The sequence below is a fragment of the Aquarana catesbeiana genome, linkage group LG04 (assembly GCF_042186555.1).
Source record: "Aquarana catesbeiana isolate 2022-GZ linkage group LG04, ASM4218655v1, whole genome shotgun sequence".
NCBI classification, from domain to species: Eukaryota; Metazoa; Chordata; class Amphibia; order Anura; family Ranidae; genus Aquarana; species Aquarana catesbeiana.
Genome location: NC_133327.1, coordinates 511,915,736 through 511,939,796, shown reverse-complemented (window position 1 = coordinate 511,939,796; position 24,061 = coordinate 511,915,736). Strand labels below are relative to the sequence as shown.

The following is a 24,061-nucleotide window of genomic DNA, read 5'->3' as shown; positions in this document are numbered from 1 at the left end:
CAGTGCAGGAAAAATGCAGCATGTTCTACTGGTTTTTTTTTCCTGGAACTGAAAAGCCCTGGAACTGACCGCACTGTTGTAAACTTTGCCATTGGAAATCATATAACCTACTTTCCATGCTTTCTTGATGCAGAACAAAAACGCACTGGACTGCATGTGGTGTGAACTGGCCCTAAAGCAGTAGGAAACACCACTGGGAGACCTGTACCAACAGGTAAGCGTATAGTAAAGCTTAAAGCGGAGATCCGCCCACCGCTGCAAAAATTAAAAGCCAACAGCTGCACATATTGCAGCTGCTGGCTTTTAATAATAGGACACTTACCTGTCCTGGAGTCCAGAGATTTCAGCACCGCAGCTGATGTTTCTATCAGCTGTCAGGTGCTGCCATTGCGGGTAAGGGAACCTGGCAGTGTAGCTTTATGGCTTCATGCTGGGAACCCTACTGCGCATGTGCGAGGCACCACTTTTCTCTCCTACTGGCGCAGAGGGAGGAGGAGGGAGCCGAGCAGTGACGTCTACGGCCATGGCTCCCGGAAGTGGGGACAGGACACCTGTCAGACAGGTATCCCCCCCCCCGAAAGGTGCCAAATGTGGTACCATAGGGGGGGAGGAGACAAATGAGCATAAGTTGCACTTTTGATTGGAGCTCCTCTTTAACTTTAGGTACAAAGGATAACTCCTAAATGTGTACCGTTTTTGAGATTCTCAGTTTTTTTCAGCCATTGACGTCACTAGGGCATTGTACTCTGAAAGGACAGCATACTCATGCCATCCCTTCAGAGCTCTGTGCTCTGTCCATGACTCTCACCCACATGCATGAGAATGGCGGCTTGGCCATTCAAATGTCTGGAACCCGTGAAGATGGAAGCCCTGTCATCAGCGCACCGCTAGAGCCTTTGTTTTCAGGTACATTTCATAACGTGCTAGTATGATAATGCTTTTGCATTTTTTTTTTTTATTTTTTTATCCTTTTCTTTTTTTTAAATTGGTGAATGTTTACTGCTGCTTTAACTCCCATGGTTGTTTTCAGACATAGTATTTTGATTGTTTCTAAATTAGCAGGGCTGATGTGTATAATAGCCCTCCGACTTCAGGCAACAATTTCCAAAATAATAAGGGCTTGTCCCAGCAGGTTGTCTGATCTGCTTTTTGCCTGGCTGTGAAATAATGTTAATGGTTTTTGTTTTAGGAATGGCTGGTGGCAAATACCGTTCTTTTTTAATTCATGTGAAGGCTGCAAATGATAGAGGAGTAGAGGAGCTGTGCAATGGAGCCCGACCAGTTGTACGGATACCTTCATTGAAGCCACAAAGTGTAAAAGGGCATTCTCTTGCCTCATTACTGGCTAAGGTTGTTCCAGGCAAGGTATGGGAACAGAGGTGTATTGTGTTCAGCACTACACAAGGTTTTCTTTCTTTTTTTTTTTTTTTCTGTCAATACAATTCACTAAGGTTTTACTCCTTTTATTTTTTTCTTTTTTCCTCAACATTTTTGAAGGATAAGTCTGCAGCAAAGATTGATGCTGGCACATCTTCACGTAAAGTTGATAACCTCAGGGGATGTGACCTGCTCCAGGAAGTTTCTGTCACCATAAGACGCTTCAAAAAGACATGTATCCCAAAAGAAAGGTATGTTAGATTATTGCTGTGGACCAATTTTCAAACCGCTATTGAAATGGAAATTTCCTGAAGACCAACCCCTCCCTCCAAACTATTGCCTTAAAAAAATTATGTATCATTTTTTGAAAATTATTTTAATTCCATCACAAGAGGGCTTAAATGGTTCGTAAACGATGGGTAATGAGTAGCATGTTTTTTTATGTCAACCCTGATGCCTCGTTTACCTACAGCAAATTTGCATATTTACTGAGGGGTGCTACTGGTTTACAGAAACTCCAAACCTGGGATTCCTTGGAGTTCTCTATTGTGAAACCCCCTCTCCTGTAGCTATCTGGCTTTAGAGGAGCTAGGTGAACCTGGAGACCACTGTTCGAAATGATTGGGTGGCTTTATTGAGGAAAGTGACTGATATTGAGATATAAGTTTGTAAGCTATTTCCAATGCCGTATTCTTCCTAGCATGCCCTGTCCATGCTGTCATATCTATCTTTCAAATCCTGAGTATGTGGTCCAGAACTCTTGGATAAATCTTCCCTGATGCTTCTGTTTTCCAACAATTGGAATTTAGGCCTGTTGCCCCGCACTACTGTGTTGATGGGTTTGGGCATATCATACAACTGATTTCTAGATTGGGTCACCTATCTGTACATATGTGGAATGCCCTCAAATGCTTGTTTGTAAATCCTCAATGCACAAATGCTTGTCAGCACACACATTTTCTCCAAGTCCTCTAGGTCCAAGGCCAAGCAATGAGGGGGCACATCTACTCAGTTGGGGGGTGGTTGGCTGTTACCACCTGACCAGAACAAACTCTGATACATGGTGAGGTTGATTTACTAAAGCTGGAGAGTGCAAAATCTCACTTTTTTTTTTTTTTCTCAAAGCTTAATTGAACAAGCTGAATTTAGAAAGCAGATTGGCAACCATGGACTGCTGCACCAGATTTTACACAATACAATTTTAGTAAATCAACCCCAGTGTCATTCGGTCTACAACCTAGAATTCCAAGCCTCTGCCCTGCTTCATTTTATCAAGCCTTCCAGCATCTCTGCAAAGACTAGCAAACCTTCAATCTGCTTTTACACTATTCCTCTCTCAAGGAATCGTAGCCAATTGTATCAGGTTAGGTCCTATGATTTCAGCATTTCTACTTGAACCTGTTCACTCTCCCCAAAGCAAAAGGGGACATTTGCCTCATTCTGTAGCTAAAGGCAGTCAGTGTCTTCATTCAAGTGCAAATTCTGCATAGAATCAATCAGGTCTATCATTGCTTCCTCAGAATATGCACCCGTACAATACTCAGTGGCATGTTCAGAAATGCTAGGAGCCTAGCTATAACAAAATGGGAGAACTGGAGCTGCTGTTACACTAGGAGGATGTGGAGTTTGTGGAAATAACACAAACTTGGTTGGACAGCTCACATGACTACCTGGCAAATATCCAGGGGTATACCTTGTATCAGAGGGACAAGGAGGGTAGAAGAGGGGGTGGGGTGTGCATAAATATCAAGAATGATTTACGGGGGGGAGAGAGGAATGACATCAGTGATGGGCCAAAGGGGGAAGTGGAATCCGTGTGGGTGGAACTCCAAAGGGAAGACGCAAGTTGGGGGTATGTTACAGGCCCCCTAACTTAAAGGAATAGGAGGCGTTGGATCTCCTTTCACAGTTTAAACTAGCGGCAAGGCAGGGAAATGTCATAATGGGGGGACATCAACTATCTCAATATTGACTGGGTAGAGGGGACAGCTCACTCATTAAAGGCCTGCTATTTCTTAAATGTCTTACTGAACAACTTCATGTCCCATTTGGTCGTTTCCCCAACTAGAAATTATACATTGCTAGATCTGTTAATTACAAATGAATCAGAACTGGTCGCAGAGATGAGAATGGTGAGAGGGATGTCTAAGTTCAAATGGTGTTTGCTGAGGCACAGAAATAACCAGATTTTTATCCTATGGAGTCACTGGGAAATGAACAGTGGGAAGCTATATAGGAAACTCACAGTGGAAAGGTCTTAATCACGGAGTTAGAGGCCTAAGGAAAGGGGGGGCCTTCCCTGGTGCCTGAGTTTGGATTTCTGAGTCACTAGACCAGGGACAAACTTGTCGTCAGTGCCAAATGTATTGATCTGTTGAATAATTTGGCTCATGTTCACAGAATGTTACATTGTTGAAGTCTAAATTAAAACTTGAATAGCCTTGAATGGGGATACTCTGCTGGCCTAAGACTCTTAAAGTTGGATGAATCTTTGACTGGACAGCTCAAATCTGAGCTCTGCGTGTTTGAAGCTTTTCCTGTGGAAGAAACGCAAGATATTCCAAAATATTCCGGCAATATGTGAAGGTTCAGGATCCAACCCAATGGCTACTGTAATGCTTGGACAGTCGGTTGCATTTTCTGACAATGAAGATCTATTTCAGGGGAATTGGCGCTGTTCGAGAGTGGTGAAATTTTACATTGTCTGACAATGTCCACACCGACTGTTAATAGGCCTTTAATAGGGGGATGTCTAGTTCCATAATGGGGATGCCACGAGATCGCAGTAGGGCTAAAACAGACCCCAGCACCATGGTGAACACCCATGGTGAAGAGGCGAGAGGAAAAAGCAGTGCCGGAGCTGGTAGGTATACAGTGCACTTAAAAGATAGTCACATGTATGTACTCATCCTTGATGTCCAAGGAAGCTAGAAATCCTCCTCGGTGAAGAAGGTAAAGACAGACCTGGTGGATTCCCTGGGGGAATTTTTGGACTAGAGTGAAGACAAGTGTTGTCTTCCAAGATGGGACGGATGGCCACTTGGGTTAGGAGCAGTTAACAGTTTGCAAAGGAACTGGGGCAAGATCACTTGAGTATAGAGGACCCAAGCGAGCTCTGTTGAGATCTGCTGATTTGTGCGATGACTAAGGAAGAATGCAGGTGAGAAATCTAAGGGGCAGGGAGTGAAGCTTCAGCTTGCAGCATTCAATAGCAGTTTTCTGAATTCAATTATCAGCTATGCAAGCTATAAAGGTTTCAGCGAAAAAAGGTTAACGTCCCTCCACCATAAAAAGTGGGGGCTCATCTTCATGCAGAGAGCCCTGTTCTGAGTGCCAAGGCTTTCCACTAGACAGGAAACAAGCCTAGGATGGTCTTGATAGGAATGTCAAGGGAGTGAGAAGAAAAAGGAACAATCAGAGAATTTGAAGATGCTGCCGTCTGCTCCTTAGATTTTTTTTTTTACCCAGAGAGCATTTGTCATAAGTAGCATGGTAAATTATGTCTAGAATAGATCTGAAGAGACCTTGTCCCTTGAAGACCATGTTGATTAAATACTTATTGTACATTATACACATTCAGCAATTTAAGCAAGGTTCCCACGCATGTTTACTGACATGACAGGCATGCGAGAGCAGAAGCAGGGAGTTTTAGCAAACTGTGAAAGCTAAAATTAAGAGCTACAGCCATTTTGTCCATTTTTGCTATAATCAAGGAATTAATTGCAGTAGTGGAGAGTGGAAGACGAGCTGGTTATAGATTTTCAAGGTACAATCACGAACAGGGTGTGGTGTTTCCAAGTCTGTAATGAAGCCAACTGAATGAAGGAAGACTTTGTGACATGATTTGGTGTTGAACAACTGAAGCCAGTAATAGATCTGAGCAGAAGTTGTCATTTCCACTAATTTAGGAGTAGAGCAGACCACCACATTGGGGAAAAAATGTTCCTCCTTTTTTAGGAATAATAGCTGTAGACTGGATTTGGTCAGAAAGATTCATCCTTCAGAGAGGCCATAGAATGTACTAATAACTGACGTGCAGAAGGGGACTCTCTGAACTAGAGTTCAGCATGTCTCCTCCTGATTTACCTTGGGGAGAAGAGGGAGAAATGACGTTGAAATGTGTTAGAGGTAGTCTTCAGCAGAGAATATTAACCACTCTATTAAAAAGAATACAAATGTTGCACTGTTTTACTAAATTAGATGGGTCTTGGTTTTATGTATCCCAATACAAAGAATCATAATGATGTCAAAAATACATTTCATCTTCAGCACTGGTATTATGTGTTTGCAAGTGCAGTTGTGGGAGTTTTGATTTTTGTTTGATGTTGAGCACTAAGCGCATTATAGCTACCATTTAGTTGTTACTCTAGTAAAAACCTCCTTTGCACAAGACCCAAATGGGGCAGAATCTTGCCGGTTCTCTTGTGTACACAGAGCTACCCCTCTTCTGATTGCCAGAGATGGTGAAGGCCAAGCAAAACAAATTTTAAGGGTTAGGACCCAAAAACGAATCCTCCTTCTGCCTAGATGTGTACTACAGTGCCTTAAAGTATTTATACCCCTTGAAATTTTCCACATTTTGTCATGTTACCAAAAACGTAAATTTTATTTTAGTGGGATTTTATGTGATAGACCAACACAGTGGCACATAATTGTGAAGTGGAGGGAAAATGATAAATTGTTTTCCACATTTTTTTTTTTACAAATATCTGAAAAGTGTTGTGTGCATTTGTATTCAGCCTCCTGAGTCAATACTTTGTAGAACCACCTTTTGCTGCAAGTCTTTTTGGGTATGTCTCTACCAGCTTTGCACATCTAGAGTGAAATTTTTACCCATTCTTTGCAAAATGGCTTAAGCTCGGTCAGACTGGATGGAGAGCGTCTGTGAACAGCAATTTTCACAATTGAATTTAGGTCTGGACTTTGGGCCATTCTAACACATGCATATGCTTTGATCTAAACCAATCAATTGTAGCTCTTGCTGTATGTTTAGCGTTGTTGTCCTGCTGGAAGGTGAACTTCCGCCCCAGTTTCGTCTTTTTCAGACTCTAACAGGTTTTCTTTTAGGATTGCCCCATATTTGGCTCCATCCATCTTTCCATCAACTCTGACCAGCTTCTCTGTCCCTGCTGAAAAAAAGTATCCCCACAGCACGATGCTGCCACTACCATATTTCACGGTGGGCATGGTGTGTTCTGGGTGATCTGCTGTTTTAGTTTTCTGCCACACATACCGTTTTTTGCTTTTAGGCCAAAAAGTTTAATTTTGGTCTCATCTGACCAGAGCACCTTCCTTCACATGTTTACTGTGTCCCTTACATGGTTTCTCGCAAACTGCAAATGGGATGACTTATGGCTTTCTTTCAACAATGGCTTTCATCTTGCCAGTCTTCCATAAAGGCCAGATTTGTGGAGTGCAGGACTAATAGTTGTCCTGTGGACATATCTCTGCAGCTCCTCCAGAGTTATCATGGGCCTTTTGACAACTTCCCTGATTAATGCTCACCTTGCCTGTCAGTTTAGGTGGACGGCCATGTCTTGGTGGGTTTGCAGTGGTGCCATACTCTTCGTTTTTAGTTGATGGATTGAAATGTGCTCCGTGAGATGTTCAAAGCTTGGGATATTTTCTATAACCTAACCCTGCTTTAAATTTGTCTGGTGTGTTTCTTGGCCTCATGATGCAGTTTGTTCACTAAGGTTCTCTAAGAAACCTCTGAGGGCTTCACAGAACAGCTACGTTTTATACTGAGAATAAATTACTTACAGGTAGACTATTTACTAATTAAGTGACTTCTGAAGGCAATTGTTTGCACTAGATTTTAGTAAGGGGTATACAAATGCACGCCACACTTTTCATATATTTGTAGAAAAATGTTGAGAACCATTTATTCTTTTCTTTCCACTTCACAATTATTTGCCCCTTTGTGTTGATCTATCACAGAAAATCCCAACACATTTATGCATTTGTAACATGACAAAATGTGGAAAATTTCAAGGGGTATAAACACTTTCAAGGCACTGTATATCAATGGCATTGATGAAATTTGTAACCAGTACATTGCCCCTCCTAAAATACTGGCTACAGATTAAAATGCAGGAAAAGAACTCCACTGACCACCTGTAAACGGAGTGAAGCAAAAAATAAAGTAGGCCCCCTCTTTGTGACCAGCTTACAAGGTACATACAGTATAAAACTACCTCAGAATTAAAGGATGATTTTACTTCCCCTATGAAAGGGTCAATCGGGCACAGCTGTTTCTGTAGCCAATACCACCTACAAAGCCCCCCATACAAAATAGCATTAAACCCCAAGAATAGCAAAAATCTGTCTCGGCTGGAACACTGATTAGTAACTACCAACTTTGCAGAAAGTCTGGCCTGACTGTACCAGCAGCTGGAAATAACTGGAGAAACTAGCCGAAATTCAGAGCTGTCACAGAGAGAGTATACTAATTGAACTGGGCAAACAAGCACTTATTGGCTTACTGGAGAGACCTCCACTCTCCTAAGGATGCAAGCCAAAAATTAGGCTTGTGGGTGAGCGGCCTTTTTAAAAAAAATTTTTTGTAATTTTTTTTTTTTTTTTTTTTGCCAGTGTCCATTTCTCCCGTTCATTTTTCTCTTTATGTTAAAATGTGCTAGTTTACCTAGTAGGAAGTCAGGACCCATCTTAGGAGTTCAGAAATGGAAACCAAAAATATCACTGGCTGTTATGCTTGTTGTGACTAGTCTGAGTGCAACTTATTGATTGAACAAATTATAGGTTTTGTGGCAGGCTTTGCGATTTGCCATTATCAATTAAAAATGGATGTTTTGCTACAGATCCAACTACTGGATCTTGAAAAAATCATCCAAATTTAAATACAATATCTCACAAAAGTGAGTACACCCCTCACATTTTTGTAAATATTTTAGATCTTTCATATGACAACACTGAAGAAACGACACTTTGCTACAATGTAAAGTAGTGTAACCGTGTAAATTTGTTGTTCCCTCAAATAACTCAACACACAGCCATCAATGTCTAAACCGCTGGCAACAAAAGTGAGTACACCCCTAAGTGAAAATGTCCAAATTGGGCCCAAAATGTCAATGTTTTGTGTGGCCACCATTATTTTTCAGCACTGCCTTAACCCTCTTGGGCATGGAGTTCATTAGAGCTTCACAGGTTGCCACTGGATTCCTCTTCCATGACGACATCACGGAGCTGGTGGATGTTAGAGACCTCGCACTCTTCCACCTTCTGTTTGAGGATGCACCACAGATGCTCAATAGGTTTTAGGTCTGGAGAAATGCTTGGCCAGTCCATCACCTTTCCCCTCAGCTTCTTTAGAAAGGCTGTGGTCGTCTTGGAGTTATGCTTGGGGTCGTTATCCTGTTGGAATACTGCCCTGTGGCCCAGTCTCCGAAGGGAGGGGATCATGCTCTGCTTCAGTATGTCACAGTATGTGGCATTTGTGGTTTTCTCAATGAACTGTAGCTCCCCGGTGCCGGCAGCACTCATGCTGCGCCAGACCATGACACTCCCACTACCATGCTTGACTGTAGGCAAGATGCACTTGGCTTTGTACGCCTCACACTCGAGTATAAGCTGAGTTTTTCAGCACATTTTTTTTGTGCTGAAAGTGCCCCCCCTAGGCTTATACTCGAGTCAAGCACTTTTCTGCAGCAGAGATTGACATATTCCAAACCAACTTTGGGGCCCTGTATCTCAGGGGCCACTTGGTGCTAGGAACCCCAAATTTGGTGTGCAAACCCAGTGGAACTAACACTACAAAATATCCAAAGCTGGGGTCCTAGCACCAAGTGGCCCCAAGATACAGGGCCCTAAATTTGGTCAAACTGTGTCACCTGCAGCAATGTCATTTCGGGAGGGCATCTAGGAACCCTTAACTACTGAGTTTGAAGTTCAGGGGACCTTTGGCTGCAAATGGGCACAGTGAGGCTGCTTTTTGTGGTAAAATTAGGTGCCTCGGCTTATATTCTGGTCGGCTTATACTCTAGTATATACTGTACGTTATGTATTAAATTGCATGAAACTCCATTCACACTTTTGCGACTTTTCATGTGACTTTGGACATAACAAGTCGCATCCATTCTTTTCAATGGCACTCTTTCAGATTGGTGTGACTTAAAATCGCAGCAATTTTGAAAAGATGCCTGCACTACTTTGGTGCAACTTTTGATGCAACTTGTATCCATTGAGTGTAAAGTCGCACTGCAAATCGTGAAACTTTGTCATTGCACTAGTGTGAATAGAGCCTCAAGTGTCTATTAGCACTGTTTATGGAGTAGGAAATCTATTGTCAGCAGTATGATTTACCATCTACTGAAAAATGAAAATAAATATCAGGATATTCTGGTAATGACATTCAATCAGCCAAATTGTTCCTCCTCCCCTCACAGGTTATTGATTTCCTAGGTTTTACCTAGTTACTGCATCACACAGTACTTTCATCATACAGTGATATTCCTTGTGCTTATAATACGTTTATTTAAAATAACTGTATAACGCGTGTGAGCCTCGCTCATGATTCTTCTTGCTCTTTGTTTTTGACTGGATCATAAACGTGTGTTTGGTTTTTTTTGTTTATTTTTTTTTTTTATATATATATTTATATATAGAGTGCAACGATGTGCCATGCTGCAGTTCTCAGATTTTCATGAGAAGCTCTTGAACACGCTTTGTAAAAATACAGACGATGGACTGGCTACTGAACATGCACAGAGCTTGGTTTTGGACATCCTCTGCTGGTTAGCTGGTGTACATTCGAACGGTCCAGGCAGGTATGGTTATAAATCATGGGTACAAGACTTGAATAGACAGCAAGTCCAGCGATGTTTCATAAAAATATCCACTCGGCTAATCTAGAAAAAAAATACACAATGTCTTGTGTAAGTAGCTGTCAGGACCAGGCTGTTTTAATTTTCTAGTTAGAAAAATTACATTTATTAGAAGGTTATTGGTTACTTGGTTCATGTTTAAAGCTGTCAACATACCTTTTTGTTTTTGAGACTTTACAGTATATTGCCACATTCCCCCCTGTACTGATCTTAAAGTTCTGTATCAGTGCTTGTGTAGTCTATCAGCAAGCCTGGTCATTGCTAAGTGGGGTACATAAGAATGCCTTAACCTATGCAATTTGTGCTTTGAGGAATTTAGTATTTGTCTAGCAACTCTGCAGCGACAAGCACATTCTAAAGTAAAATATATATGTTGACAAAATATTGTTGGCAGCCTAAAGATATTTTACGAGTATAAATTTACCCCTGTTCACACTTAACATGTACTCCCCTACCTTACTGCTTGAAGTTCTAGTGTAATAGACTATAATTGCACCTCGTGTTTTTTGTGGTGTTTAATGCATATAAGTCATATAATGCAAAAAATGTCATTAAAATGCACAAATATTAAGGGGTCTTCCTCTCCTGTAGTGTACAACAGCTTGCATCAATACAGCACACCCAAGCAGCCAGGTTAAGCTGTCCTATTGTGACTTGACACTGCTGCAAAGTTGCTGGATCCAGATGAGCCTAGTTAACAAACTTCTGCCTTCCCATCTATAAATCTTAGTCTTAACATTTCCAATGTATGCTCTCCATATGCTGAAGAGGACTGCGTATTCTGTTTTAAAGCCTTGATTTGAGCGTGATTTTTTAATAAATGTCATAACCTTTTAGAATGCACAATTTAAATACAGTGGGGACGGAAAGTATTCAGACCCCCTTAAATTTGTCACTCTTTGTTATATTGCAGCCATTTGCTAAAATCATTTAAGTTCATTTTTTTTCCCTCAATGTACACACAGCACCCATATTTACAGAAAAACACAGAATTGTTGACATTTTTGCAGATTTATTAAAAAAGAAAAACTGAAATATCACATGGTCTTAAGCATTCAGACCCTTTGCTCAGTATTTAGTAGAAGCACCCTTTTGATCTAATACAGCCATGAGTCTTTTTGGGAAAGATGCAACAAGTTTTTCACACCTGGATTTAGGGATCCTCTGCCATTCCTCCTTGCAGATCCTCTCCAGTTCTGTCAGGCTGGATGGTAAACGTTGGTGGACAGCCATTTTTAGGTCTCTCCAGAGATGCTCAATTGGGTTTAAGTCAGGGCCCTGGCTGGGCCATTCAAGAACAGTCACGGAGTTGTTGTGAAGCCACTCCTTCATTAGTTTAGCTGTGTGCTCTAGGGTCATTGTCTTGTTGGAAGGTAAACCTTCGGCCCAGTCTGAGTTCCTGAGCACTCTGGAGAAGGTTTTCGTCCAGGATATCCCTGTACTTGGCCCCATTAATCTTTCCCTCAATTGCAACCAGTCCTCCTGTCCCTGCAGCTGAAAAACGCCCCCACAGCATGATGCTGCCACCACCACGCTTCACTGTTGTGACGTATTGGACAGGTGATGAGCAGTGCCTGGTTTTCTCCACACATACCGCTTAGAATTAAGGCCAAAAAGTTCTATCTTGGTCTCATCAGACCAGAGAATCTTATTTTTCACAATGTTGGAGTCCTTCAGGTGTTTTTTTTTGTTTTTTTTTTTTTTTTTAGCAAACTTCATGCGGGCTTTCATGTGTCTTGCACTGAGGAGAGGCTTCCGTCGGGCCACTCTGCCATAAAGCCCCGATTGGTGGAGGGTTGCAATGATGGTTGACTTTCTACAACTTTCTCCTGACTGCATCTCTGGCGCTCAGCCACAGTGATCTTTGGGTTCTTCTTAAACCTCTCTCACCAAGACTCTAATCCCCCGATAGCTCAGTTTGGCCGGGCGGCCAGCTCTAGGAAGGGTTCTGGTCGTCCCAAACGTCTTCCATTTAAGGATTATGGAGGCCACTGTGCTCTTAAGAACTTTAAATGCAGCAGAATTTTTTTTGTAACCTTGGACAGATCTGTGCCTTGCCACAATTCTGTCTCTGAGCTCTTCAGGCAGTTCCTTTTGACCTCATGATTCTCATTTGCTCTGACATGCACTGTGAGCTGTAAGGTCTTATATAGACAGGTGTGTGGCTTTCCTAATCAAATCCAATCAGTATAATCAAACACAGCTGGGCCCAAATAAAGGTGTAGAACCATCTCAAGGATGATCAGAAGAAATGGACAGCACCTGAGTTAAATATATGAGTGTCACAGCAAAGGGTCTGAATACTTAAAACCATGTGATATTTCAGTTTTTCTATTTTAATAAATCTGCAAAAATGTCAACAATTCTGTGTTTTTCTGTCAATATGGGGTTCTGTGTGTACATTAATGAGGAAAAAAAATGAACTTAAATGATTTAAGCAAATGGCTACAATACAACAGAGTGAAAAATTTAAGGGGGTCTGAATACTTTCCGTCTCCACTCTATATCCAGTTATAACTTTTATTTCTTTTTAAGTTTAAGGGAAGGAAAAGAGAGCCTGCTGTCTAAAACACGGAAATGCCTGTCTGATATTGTCCGCACATGTTTTTTTGAGGCTGGAAGAAGTATTGCTCACAAATGTGCACGGTTCTTGGCTCTCTGTATTAGGTGAGTACATTTTTGTTTTGAATATATTTAGCTGTTTTGAAAGGGTAACATGGCTGCAATCCTTATTCTATATCTGTGTCATGCTGCCCATATTTCAAATCAAGACTTCACTCCTTTGCACCTGTCATGGAATATATAGAGGCTGTGATTGCGGATCTCTACTTCTGAAAATTTGATTTGCCAGGTTGTCATGATGGCACTCTTGGGATAATACTTTGCCTCTCAACTGGGACATGTAGGCAGTTGAGGGCTAATTTCCCCTCATCTGCCGACCTGTCCAATGTTAGATGTTTAGAAAGAATTTAAAATTGAGAAAGAAAAAAGACTCCTGGGATGTATGAGATCAGTGTGGCCTAGGCCAGGATGCAACTGAAGAAATGTAACAAAAACTGCTTTAAAAGTCTCCTAAATCGGGGGCGTGTCCGGACCTGAAGCAGGGAAGATGTGCTGATACTGAGCTCCGCTCATCCAGCGACAATCCGTCGCCATACACTGCTCTTTTCACGGCGGTGCTACCCCAAACCTCTTCCATCCGTCCCTGGGCATCCCCTATAACAGTCCCAGCGGATATTGTGGAACTCTGGCCGGCTATTCCAGCACTTGAACTCCGGCCGAGGCCGCCGCCATCTTGAGGCCTGCTAGGCCTCCTGTATTCTCCGCACTTGACTGCCGATCTCTGCTGGATGTGCGGCACTCCATCCCGGCCCATCGATTATCACTCACACGGACCCGCAGCGGGATAAAGCTTCAAAGAAGTTCCGACTGAAGGATCCGGTGTCCTGTGGCCCAGCATCATCTTGCGGCCTGCTGTTCAGGCAGCGTCCACACATCTGAGGCACAGTGAGTAGCTGGTCATCAAACCATCCCTTGCTTAAGCTGATACCCCTAGAAGTGACTGCCCATCATAACATCAGCTGTGATTTAACTCAGGCCTTTGGGAGGCAAGCTGGGGCCCGGGCGGAGCGGGGCTCACCCAGGCGGCGGCCGCACTTAGGAAAGTCCGCGGCTTCGGCCTACTCCCGGATGAAGGCGGCCATCTTGCTACACCCAGCTCCCTTTCTACAGATCCTGGTGAGCTGCACATTCTGACATCCTCCCCCCACAACCACTAAAGTAGTTTCCTTTATAGCTAGCAGGTGTGCACAGCAATACAATAGTGGCCTTTCTTTATTCAGATGCACGTGCTGTGCTTGAGCTCATCTATCCTGGACAGAATCCACAGCCATCCTGCTCTAGCGCTCACTAAATCCCCCAACAGACCCTCCATCCGTGTCCCTGGTCATCCCCCGGGCGGACCCCTGCCTGTCTGGAGGATCCCGGCCTTTCACTTACTCTGCCAGCCTCATCTGCCATCTTGAGGCCTACGGGACCTGCCAGTTCTCCACGCTCAGCTGCCGTGCATAGTGTGACAGGCGGCAGCACATTCCAAGCACACCCGTGGCAGCTCCGCAGTCCATAAGTTGAGTGTTTGGGAGTCCTGGGGGCCGCAGGAGACAACCTGCGGGGGACTGCACTCTGGGGATAGATAGGCCAGACTTGCTCTCTACAGTGACGCTGGAACTGACAAGCAGTTGAAACAATATTCCAGGGTCCTTGCTTAAGAGTCCTGGGTATCTGATCTTTACCCCCACAAGGCCACGTGCACACTTCATCAGGCAACATGTAGCCCCACAACAGATTTGAAACAAGCTATTGCCCTAGTAGGGTGTTAAGATGAACTAAAGCCATAAGCATAACTAAGTGGGGGCGCGTGCGAGACGCGATGCAGTTCACCATCCGTAAATAAGAAATTTATCGATTCAGCGTGGATTTAACACACACTGTAAGGATCAATTACCTTAAATAATTCCATTTTTTATAAACATCCATACAGTTCATATTAGTGCATGCCGTCGGGCAAGAAGGCGTTTAATCGCCGTGCGCAAAAGCACTCTTTAATCACATACCCACTGCGCAACAAGGAGCAGAACAAAATGGCGCACAAAGGCGCTAATTCATCTTCTGTACAGTCCCCTACAACTGTCAGTGGCTCTCCGCATAACTCTTTTTCAACACAAAGCAGTGACCTCCCCTCTCAGATCACAAAAGCAGATTTGGACTCTAGCTTAACCAAGGTCTACAAAAAACTTGTAGACAAAATACAATGTGAACTCCAAAAAACAACAAACACACTCTCACAAGAAATAGCAACCATGGGAGGACGCACAGATGTCCTTGAAACCAAACATGATGAGCTGTCACTTGCACACAACGATCTTAGAAGGGACTTTGAACTATTAGCTGAAAACCACTCATACTTACAATCTCAAGTGGAAGATTTGGACAATCGAAACCGTAGGAACAACCTGAGGATTCGTGGCATTCCAGAGTCTGTCACCGAACTGATGCCAGCAGTATCCAAGCTGTTCCACAATCTCCTTCCGGATTTACCTCCATCCTCATTTGTGTGTGACAGAATTCATAGGGCCTTACGTCCTAAACCACCCCCAGACAAACCTTCTCGTGACATTATTCTATGCATGAAGGACTTTATCACAAAAGAAAGCATACTAAGAGCATCTAGGAATATGCATAACATTGAATTGGATGGAACAAAAATTCAAATATTTCCAGATATTTCTCAAGCTACTTTGGAAAGGAGATGCAAAATGAAAGAGGTTACTTCGGTATTACAATCAGCTCACATCAGCTACCGATGGGGTTTTCCATTTAAATTAACAGTACCACACAATGGCACCACTTATACAGTTTTCAACATCTCAGAAGGTAAAGATCTCCTGGTAAAGTTGGGTCTTGACCCAAGTGCTGTTGCAAGACCCCCTACCACTCCTCATACTTCACCTATCTGGGCCACCCCAGCCACGCGTCGTGGACAAGGAAGATGGCGTCCAACACTCAGAAATCTAGATGCTTGAAGACGAAGATGAAACATACCCGCAGCTAAGAGTTCACCCTTCTTCTGGAATTTTTTTTCTTTATTTTGTTTTTCTTCTTTCTTCACAGGGTTCAAAAAACAATTTTTATAGTTCTAAAAATTTACAAGTTTTGAAGATTGATTTACTGTGTTTGGTAAAAACAGTTCTATATCTTTAAAAGTTATTGGGAAGGTATATCACAGTTCCTACTTTACGAACTTATGCGATCATATACATTTAATCTCTCTTCCCCCCCCCCCCCCTTTTTTTTTTTTTCCCAACATATGTCACATTATATCTTTTTTGATGGTTTTGGGGGTTTTCTTTTTTTTTTTTTTTTTTTTTTTTACTAATTTTTTCAACATATGTCACAACATGCTCTATTATTTTTGTCTATAGAATCCTCGCTGAGGCTGTTCTGCTCCGCCTCTGCTAGTTTGTCCCCCTACTCACAAAGGACTCCAAAAGCATGGTTCAAAAGGTGGACACTATTCCACGATTGATCCTGCTATCCATTGTTTTAATGGTGGATGCTCTATTTGTGAGTAATGGACAGTATTGTCCACAACAATATTATTGTCGGTCAGGTAGTGCTTCTCATCCTGACCCCCAAGCTATAAATAATATTTCGCATAATTATACTAAAATATTCTATTTTTACAAAATTCTGAAAAGGTTGAACAAATTCTCTTTATTTTACTGAAGGCATTCTGATGGTGCATTGTTGTGCACGGTAGCACTGTTATTATCTAGCAGTTTATCATCTATAGGGTTCTACTGTTCAGGTACCCAAATCTCCAACGTTCACATATATAAAAATAATATATTATTTAATATAGAGAGGACAATAAGAAAATATTTATGCAAAATTTTGATATATATTTTGATATGTTGTATTTTTGAAAATATATATGGCAACACAGTGATCTCTAGATATTTCTCTATCTCAGATAATTTTTCTTTACTAATGTTATCACTGTTATCCATAGTATTACCACACCGACCTTGCCATATGCTCTGCCCTGGGCCTTGTGATCCATTGCCATTACTTCATGACTATCATCGCTTTCAAACACAAATACAATGGGTCTTAGGGTGATTTCTCATAATGCCCAGGGCATTAATTCACCTCACAAGAGAAAGAAAGCTTTTCGCCACTATAAAAGGTTGGGAGCGGATATAATATTAATGCAAGAAACTCATTTCGCTACAGACAAACACCCTAAATTTTTTGACAAAAGTTTCAGTCAATTTTATTGCACTACTTTCAACACAAAATGCAGGGGTGCTGCCATATTTATTAGGAACTCTGTGGTTTTTGAAGTTCAAAATGTCTTTAGAGACCCAGACAGTCGTTATTTGATTTTGAAAGGCTCAATTAAAGGACGTTCGGTCACCATTGCCTCAGTATATGCTCCAAATGATGCCCACTCAAACTTCTTCAACAAATTTTTTGATACACTAGACAACTATCATTCCACACATCTAATAGTGGGTGGTGACTTCAATTTAGCTGCTCATTCGGCTCTTGACAGAAGCAAAGTTGTCCCATCCTCTAAAGCTTTCCCTAAATCTTTGAACAGATCACTATATAATCACCAATTAGTAGATACTTGGAGAGCTCACAATATAGGTATCAAATCCTACACATTCTATTCCCACCCGCATGACAGCTTTGCACGTCTTGACTATATCTTCTGCACCCCAATCCTACTTGCCAATTCCTCTAAGGCAGATATCCATGCATGTCCTTGGTCTGATCACCATATAATCTCCTTTAACACTTCAAGCATTGGTCTAGCCAACACAACACACACATGGCGAATAAACGACTCCTTGCTCACGGATCCAACAACCAACCAACAAATTCTATCTCACCTTGAGCAATATTTTGCACATAATGTAACTCCAGACATGTCTCCTACAAATATCTGGATGGCGCATAAAGCGGTAATGAGAGGCCATCTGATAAATATTGCCTCAATTAAAAACAAATCCAAACTGGCTGATATTAGATCCCTAACAAATGATCTAGACCATTTATATCATAGAAACAACCAAAACCCATCCAGTGACCTTTTTAAACAGATTCAAGAGAAACGCACTACTTTAGACACATTATTAGCATCAGACACCGAAAAGGCCCTCAGATGGTCTAAAGCCAGATTCTTACTCAATAGTAATTCATACTCCACCATGTTCGCTAGAAAACTTAATCAATCTACGAAACCACCCCATACATACAAATTGGGGAACCCATCTGGAAATATGGTATCCCATCCCAAAGAAGTCATGAAACTATTCTTAGACTTCTATAAAAATCTTCTTTCTACATCACAATCATCCCCCAAACAGTCCTCCCTGGACTGGCTCAACAACATTACATTACCCACTCTTTCCAGGGATCAAATTGAATCTCTCAATGCCCCTTGTACAGACACAGAAGTTATCAAAATCATTGGCACTTTAAAGACATCAACAGCCCCTGGCCCAGACGGCTACTCCACTTCCTACTATAAAAAATTTGCCCCTACCATTACCCCACACCTTACCAAACTTTATAATAATATCTTACAAGGCGGCCATTTCCCATCTGAAATGCTTTTAGCTAACATGTCCCTTCTTCCCAAACCAAATAAAGACCATTCCACCCCTCAAAACTACCGTCCAATATCTGTTATTGACAATGACTTAAAAATATTTGGCCGTATTTTGGCAGACAGATTATCAGCTGTTATCTCTCCACTAGTCGATCCTGACCAAACAGGTTTCATTCCTAACAGACAAATAACAGACAATATACGACTGACCACAAATATCATTCAAGATTCAAACATTCCAAATCCACATTATTACTCAGCCTTGATATACACAAAGCTTTTGACAGCGTTTCCTGGTCATATCTTGACACTCTACTCCCCAAATATGGCATCAACAATGAATTTTTACATGGCTTTAAGGCTCTCTATCACAACCCACAAACACGTATCAAACACCCAGGCAATAACTCTGACTTTTTCCCCCTGACCAAAGGTACCAGACAGGGTTGCCCCCTATCCCCTCTACTTTTCGCCCTTGCGATAGAACCTCTTGCCTGCGCTATAAGAAACAACACAGATATAAAAGGATATTTCAAGGGTTCCAAAGAATACAAGCTAAGTCTCTACGCAGATGACGTGCTTTTGTTTATAACCGACCCTCTAATCCCACTACCCAACCTAACTAAAACCCTTGCCATTTTCCACGACCTGACAGGTCTGGGTGTAAATCTATCTAAATGTTCAGCTTTACCAATCAATATTCCCCCAGCCTTAATAGCTATACTTAAAGACAAATTCTCATTCAATTGGAAAGTAGATTCATTTAGATATCCAAATTACACCTTCATATAAAACTTTTTACCAAGCAAACTACCCACCCTTATTTAACAGTATTAAAAATCTACTTAAACTTTGGTCATCATACCAGATTTCATTCTCGGGCAGAATAGTGGCGGTAAAAATGATATTACCCAAACTTTTATTTTTTTTAGAGCCCTTCCTCTTATTCTACATAAAAAAACATTAGATTCTCTACAGAGAGAGATCAATAAATTCATATGGCTAAACAAGAAACCCAGATTTAGCTATTCCCTTATGTTTAGACCCCAAATAAAAGGAGGACTCAGCATTCCTAACCTTTGGCTTTATTTATCGGCCAGATTTACCCAATTGGCCCAATGGTATGCCCCTTCACTCCAAATCCCTTGGCTCCGGTTCGAAGAAGAATCTATCCTTCCCTACAATCTACAAGGACTTCTCTGGTCCAAGACTATACCACCACAAAAAATAAGACCCTTAAACCTCATCATCACTCACACCCTTCAACTATGGAATAGACAAGTTTCTAAATTTAAGTTATCCTCTGACGTTCCCCCCTTGGCTTCCTTTCTAGGTGACCCTCGTTTTCCCCTCCCATATAGGACTCAAGATCAACTGTCTAATTGCCCCCCCCCCCCCCCCAGTTTTTCTTTACGCCAATTGAAGAGGCATCAGCGGCACTGAATCGCCGCACTTTGGAACTTTTCACAGAAGTCTGAAGTTCTAGGAGTTTTGAGTTCAGGTTTTAGGGTATTAAACTGGCCATAGTTCTGTTTTTCTTTTTTTTTCTCTGTTAGGGGTACTTCATGGTCAGTAGGGAGTTTACAGGTTACTGTTTCTGTTTATTTTTTTTTTTGTACGCTCTATATCCACTGACTGATGTATATACATATACATGTGTTCTGTCAATGCTCACCATGCCCAGTGTAAAATTTGTTCCCCTCTTTGCATTCTCCCTTGGGCCCAAGGGGGCTGATCCCTCACACGTAGGTATCATTATGCTGCATTATAAATTGTTATTGCCTTTATGGAGTTAAAACTGATAACATGGAATGTACGAGGTCTTAATAATAAGGTTAAAAGGGCATTAATGTTCAAATACCTGAATAATCACAAACCCCATATCTTGTTCCTGCAGGAGACCCATCTCCTGGGGAATAAGATCCTAGCACTACGTAGACCCTGGGTACGGCAAGCATTTCATGCAACGTACTCCAGTTACGCCGGAGGAGTGGCCATCTCACTAAACAAATCCCTTGCATATAAGGTCCTACATCTTCAAACTGATCAGGAAGGCCGATTCATAATCCTCTTACTGGAGATCAGAGCAGTGGTCTATGCTTTAGTAAATGTATACATTCCCCCTCCTTTCAACCAACAGGTCCTCTATAAAATATATGAACATTTAGCTACATTACAGTTCTCCAGACTTTACATAGCTGGAGACTTTAATTCTATTCTGGACCCATCTTTGGACTCGTCCAATCCAAATAGGGTGTTTTCACCGGACCTACTTCAATGGGCACAAGCACTTAATTACACTGAGATCTGGAGATGGAAGCACCAAACCACTAGGGTTTACTCCTTTCACTCCACTACTCATAAATCAGGCTCCAGGATCGACCTGGTCTTTGGCAACACCTGTGCCCTGGCGGCGGTGAGGGGGGTCTCGTACTTGCCTGCGGGCCTCTCTGATCATGCGCCCTTAGAGGTCACCTTGGGGTTGTCTGACACCAGGAGTCGAGACTGTTGGCGTTTAGCACCAAAATGGTTACAGGACACGAGGGTGGAGGAGGAAGTCTCTCCTAAACTACAACAATATTGGGAGATCAATGAGAACTCAACCTCAGCACAGGTAGTCTGGGACGCCTTTAAGGCCAACACCAGGGGTGAATATATTTCAGCTATCAAGACGGTTCGTTCTGAGATGTCCTGTCAGGTCCAGGCCCTTGAGGAGGGAGAGGCTAAGGCAGCGGAGGCTTTTTCTGGTGCCCCGACTCGGGATCACTTCAGCCAGCTAGCTGAGGCAAGAAGAGCGTTCTCTACATCTTGCATCGGCCACGCATCTGGATTTAAAATCTCTGGCGGGGAAGATCTTTGAGTCCGGAGACAAGAACAGCAAACTTCTAGCAAATTTAGTTGCGGACTCTAAAATGCAGACAGTGGTGTCAGAAATACGTGGTTCGGATGGTCAGGTGCTTTCTACTCCTGAGCAAATTTTGGATGAATTCAGATCCTTTTATGAAAAATTATATGAAGCAGTCCCTGGCTGGCCTGAGGACCGGCGTAGGGAGTTTTTACATTCCCTGCACCTACCCACTCTTTCACAGGAGGATCTTGAATTTTTAGATAAGGATTTTACCACTGAAGAGATAGAGGCAGCGATTTGTTCGTTCCCCAGTGGAAAAACACCGGGACCAGATGGCCTGCCGGGTGAATGGTACAGAATGTATGCCTCTTTAGTTGCACCAAAACTGTTGAAGGTCTTCTCTGAAAGTAAAAGGCAGATGTCCTTGCCCCCTTCTATGTACCAGGCACACATAGTCCTCATTCCTAAGCCCGGCAAAGACATATCCCTCTGTCCTTCCTATAGGCCGATCTCCTTGCTAAACTATGACCTCAAGATCTTGACAAAAATACTAGCGACCAGACTGCGGACGATTCTACCATCCCTAATTAATATAGACCAGACTGGTTTCATGCCAGGGAAAGCAACAGATATAAATTTACGTAGAGTGTTTGCACATCTTCAGCTGCCTCCCACTGAGTCCTCCACGAGGGTATTGGTGGCGCTAGATATTGAAAAGGCATTTGATTCGGTGGCATGGCCTTATATGTCTTCGGTTCTTGAGGTTATGGGTTTTGGAGAAGAATTCCGTAGGTGGATTGATATTTTGTATAAGGACCCAACAGCGCAGATAAAACTTAATGGTGCTCTGTCGGCACCTTTTTCGGTGGAAAGAGGTACGAGACAAGGTTGTCCGCTGTCACCGGCTTTGTTTGCCTTGGTGATGGAACCACTTGCCTCGGCCTTGAGACAGGCAGAGGGGGTTAGGGGCATACAGGTGGGATCTATACATGAGAAAGTGGCTTTATACGCAGATGATCTCATTCTTTTTTTGAATGACCCTGCTCAATCCCTCCATGAGACGCTGACCATTCTTTCAAATTTCAATAGTTGCTCGGGACTCAAAGTGAACTGGGAAAAATCCCAAATCTTACCGATAGATATAGCCGCAAAGGACATAGCAGATCCCAACCTTCCCTTATTATGGACAGACAAAATTAAATATCTAGGCATCCACATTTCCACATCTACCTCTGATTATTATACCCTTAACTTTGAACCACTGATACAAATGATGAGGACAAGACTGAAGGCTTGGGCACATCTCCCCCTCTCTCTAGTTGGGAGGATTAATTTATTCAAGATGAAACTACTGCCCGCTTTTCTCTATGTTCTTAGACACGCCCCTATCTGGATTCCAAAAAAAGTTTTTTGCCTGATAAATACCATTCTATTATCTTTTCTCTGGGGAGCCGGTCAGCCGAGATTTAGGCTGGCGGTGCTACAGAGACCCTGGGGGGAGGGAGGCCTGGCTTGCCCTGACCTCCATTCTTATTTTGTGGCGGCTCTATTATCACATGCCCACAACTGGCTGGTCTCTGATGAGTCCAATGCAGCAGTGGTTCTAGAAGCAGCACATCTGGGGTCATACGAGGCGCTACGGAACTTACTTTACCGGGGTCCTAGGGCTCCCTTCCCTCTTACAACAGCAATGAAGGCGGTTATACGAGCGTGGTCGGTGGCCAATTCCATGCGCCCCATACCTTCTGGACACATATCCCCGCACAGCCCTCTTTGGTTTAACCCGCAATTGTCAGAATTTGGGTCCATTCCTGACCCTAGTATGTGGGCATGCAAGGGAATCAAATATATAAATCAGATCTGTTTGGATGGCCGAATGCAGACTTTTGAAGGGTTAAAACAACAATATGATTTACCCAACTCTCACCTGTTTAGATTCCTGCAGCTTAGACACGCCTTCAACACCCAGTTTGAGCATGCCCAAGTGGCTTTTTACACCTCAAATCTGGAAACTCTGCTCAGGGACGAAACTCTAACTAAGCCCTTATCCACCATATATAAAGCGCTACTCCCTAACGTACACACGGGATTAGAAAACCTTAAGGCAAAGTGGGTGATTGATTTCCCTACACTAGACACAGAAGATTGGGAGGAACTGTGGGAGTGCCCCTTCTCACAGCTAGTATCAGCTAGAGACAAGTTAGTGCAGTTTAAAATAGTACATAGGATATATTACACACCCGTGTGTCTACACAAAATATATCCATCTATTCCTCCCTCCTGCTGGAGATGCAACTCATCCTCAGCGGATTTCATACATATATTTTGGAGCTGTCCTCAGATCGAAATTTTTTGGGTTGAGGTAACCAATTTTATTTTGACTGTCACCACTGTTCCTGTACCACTGTCTGTAGAGGTATGTCTGCTGGGACTTGTGGAACCCCTGGCCCCAAGCCGGACTATTAGAACCCTGCTAGGATTACTACTTTATTATGCCCGTAAGTCGATAGTACTCAGATGGAGGGCCTCATCCGCACCCTCATTACAATTTTGGAAGAGGTTAGTGAGTGCGGCTCTACCATTATACAAGGCTACCTACCTGTCACGTGGATGTGCCAAAAAATTCCACAAAATATGGGATATTTGGACGGATTCCCTGTCCACTAATGCAGATTCGATGGACGATTAGTAACGTTCTACTAAGTACCGTGAATGACCCAAGAGGCATCTCCAATCTCATAACACCCCTGAGATGCTCGGTCAATAGTCAGGGGGAGGGGGGGAATGCAATTATGTATCTATAATGTACAC

General features: G+C 42.6%; 1 protein-coding gene across 5 annotated transcripts in view; it reads left to right on the top strand.

Moving 5' to 3' along the window:
* Positions 1 to 24,061, top strand: part of BIRC6 (baculoviral IAP repeat containing 6) — a 709,573-nt gene that overhangs the window by 189,864 nt on the left and 495,648 nt on the right. For all 5 annotated transcript variants that reach the window (XM_073627731.1, XM_073627734.1, XM_073627732.1 and 2 more), the window contains exons 16-19: positions 1,190 to 1,365; positions 1,498 to 1,628; positions 10,002 to 10,163; positions 12,756 to 12,887. In XM_073627731.1, the coding sequence (XP_073483832.1) occupies positions 1,190 to 1,365; positions 1,498 to 1,628; positions 10,002 to 10,163; positions 12,756 to 12,887 (601 nt within the window). The remainder of the gene's footprint in view (positions 1 to 1,189; positions 1,366 to 1,497; positions 1,629 to 10,001; positions 10,164 to 12,755; positions 12,888 to 24,061) is intronic.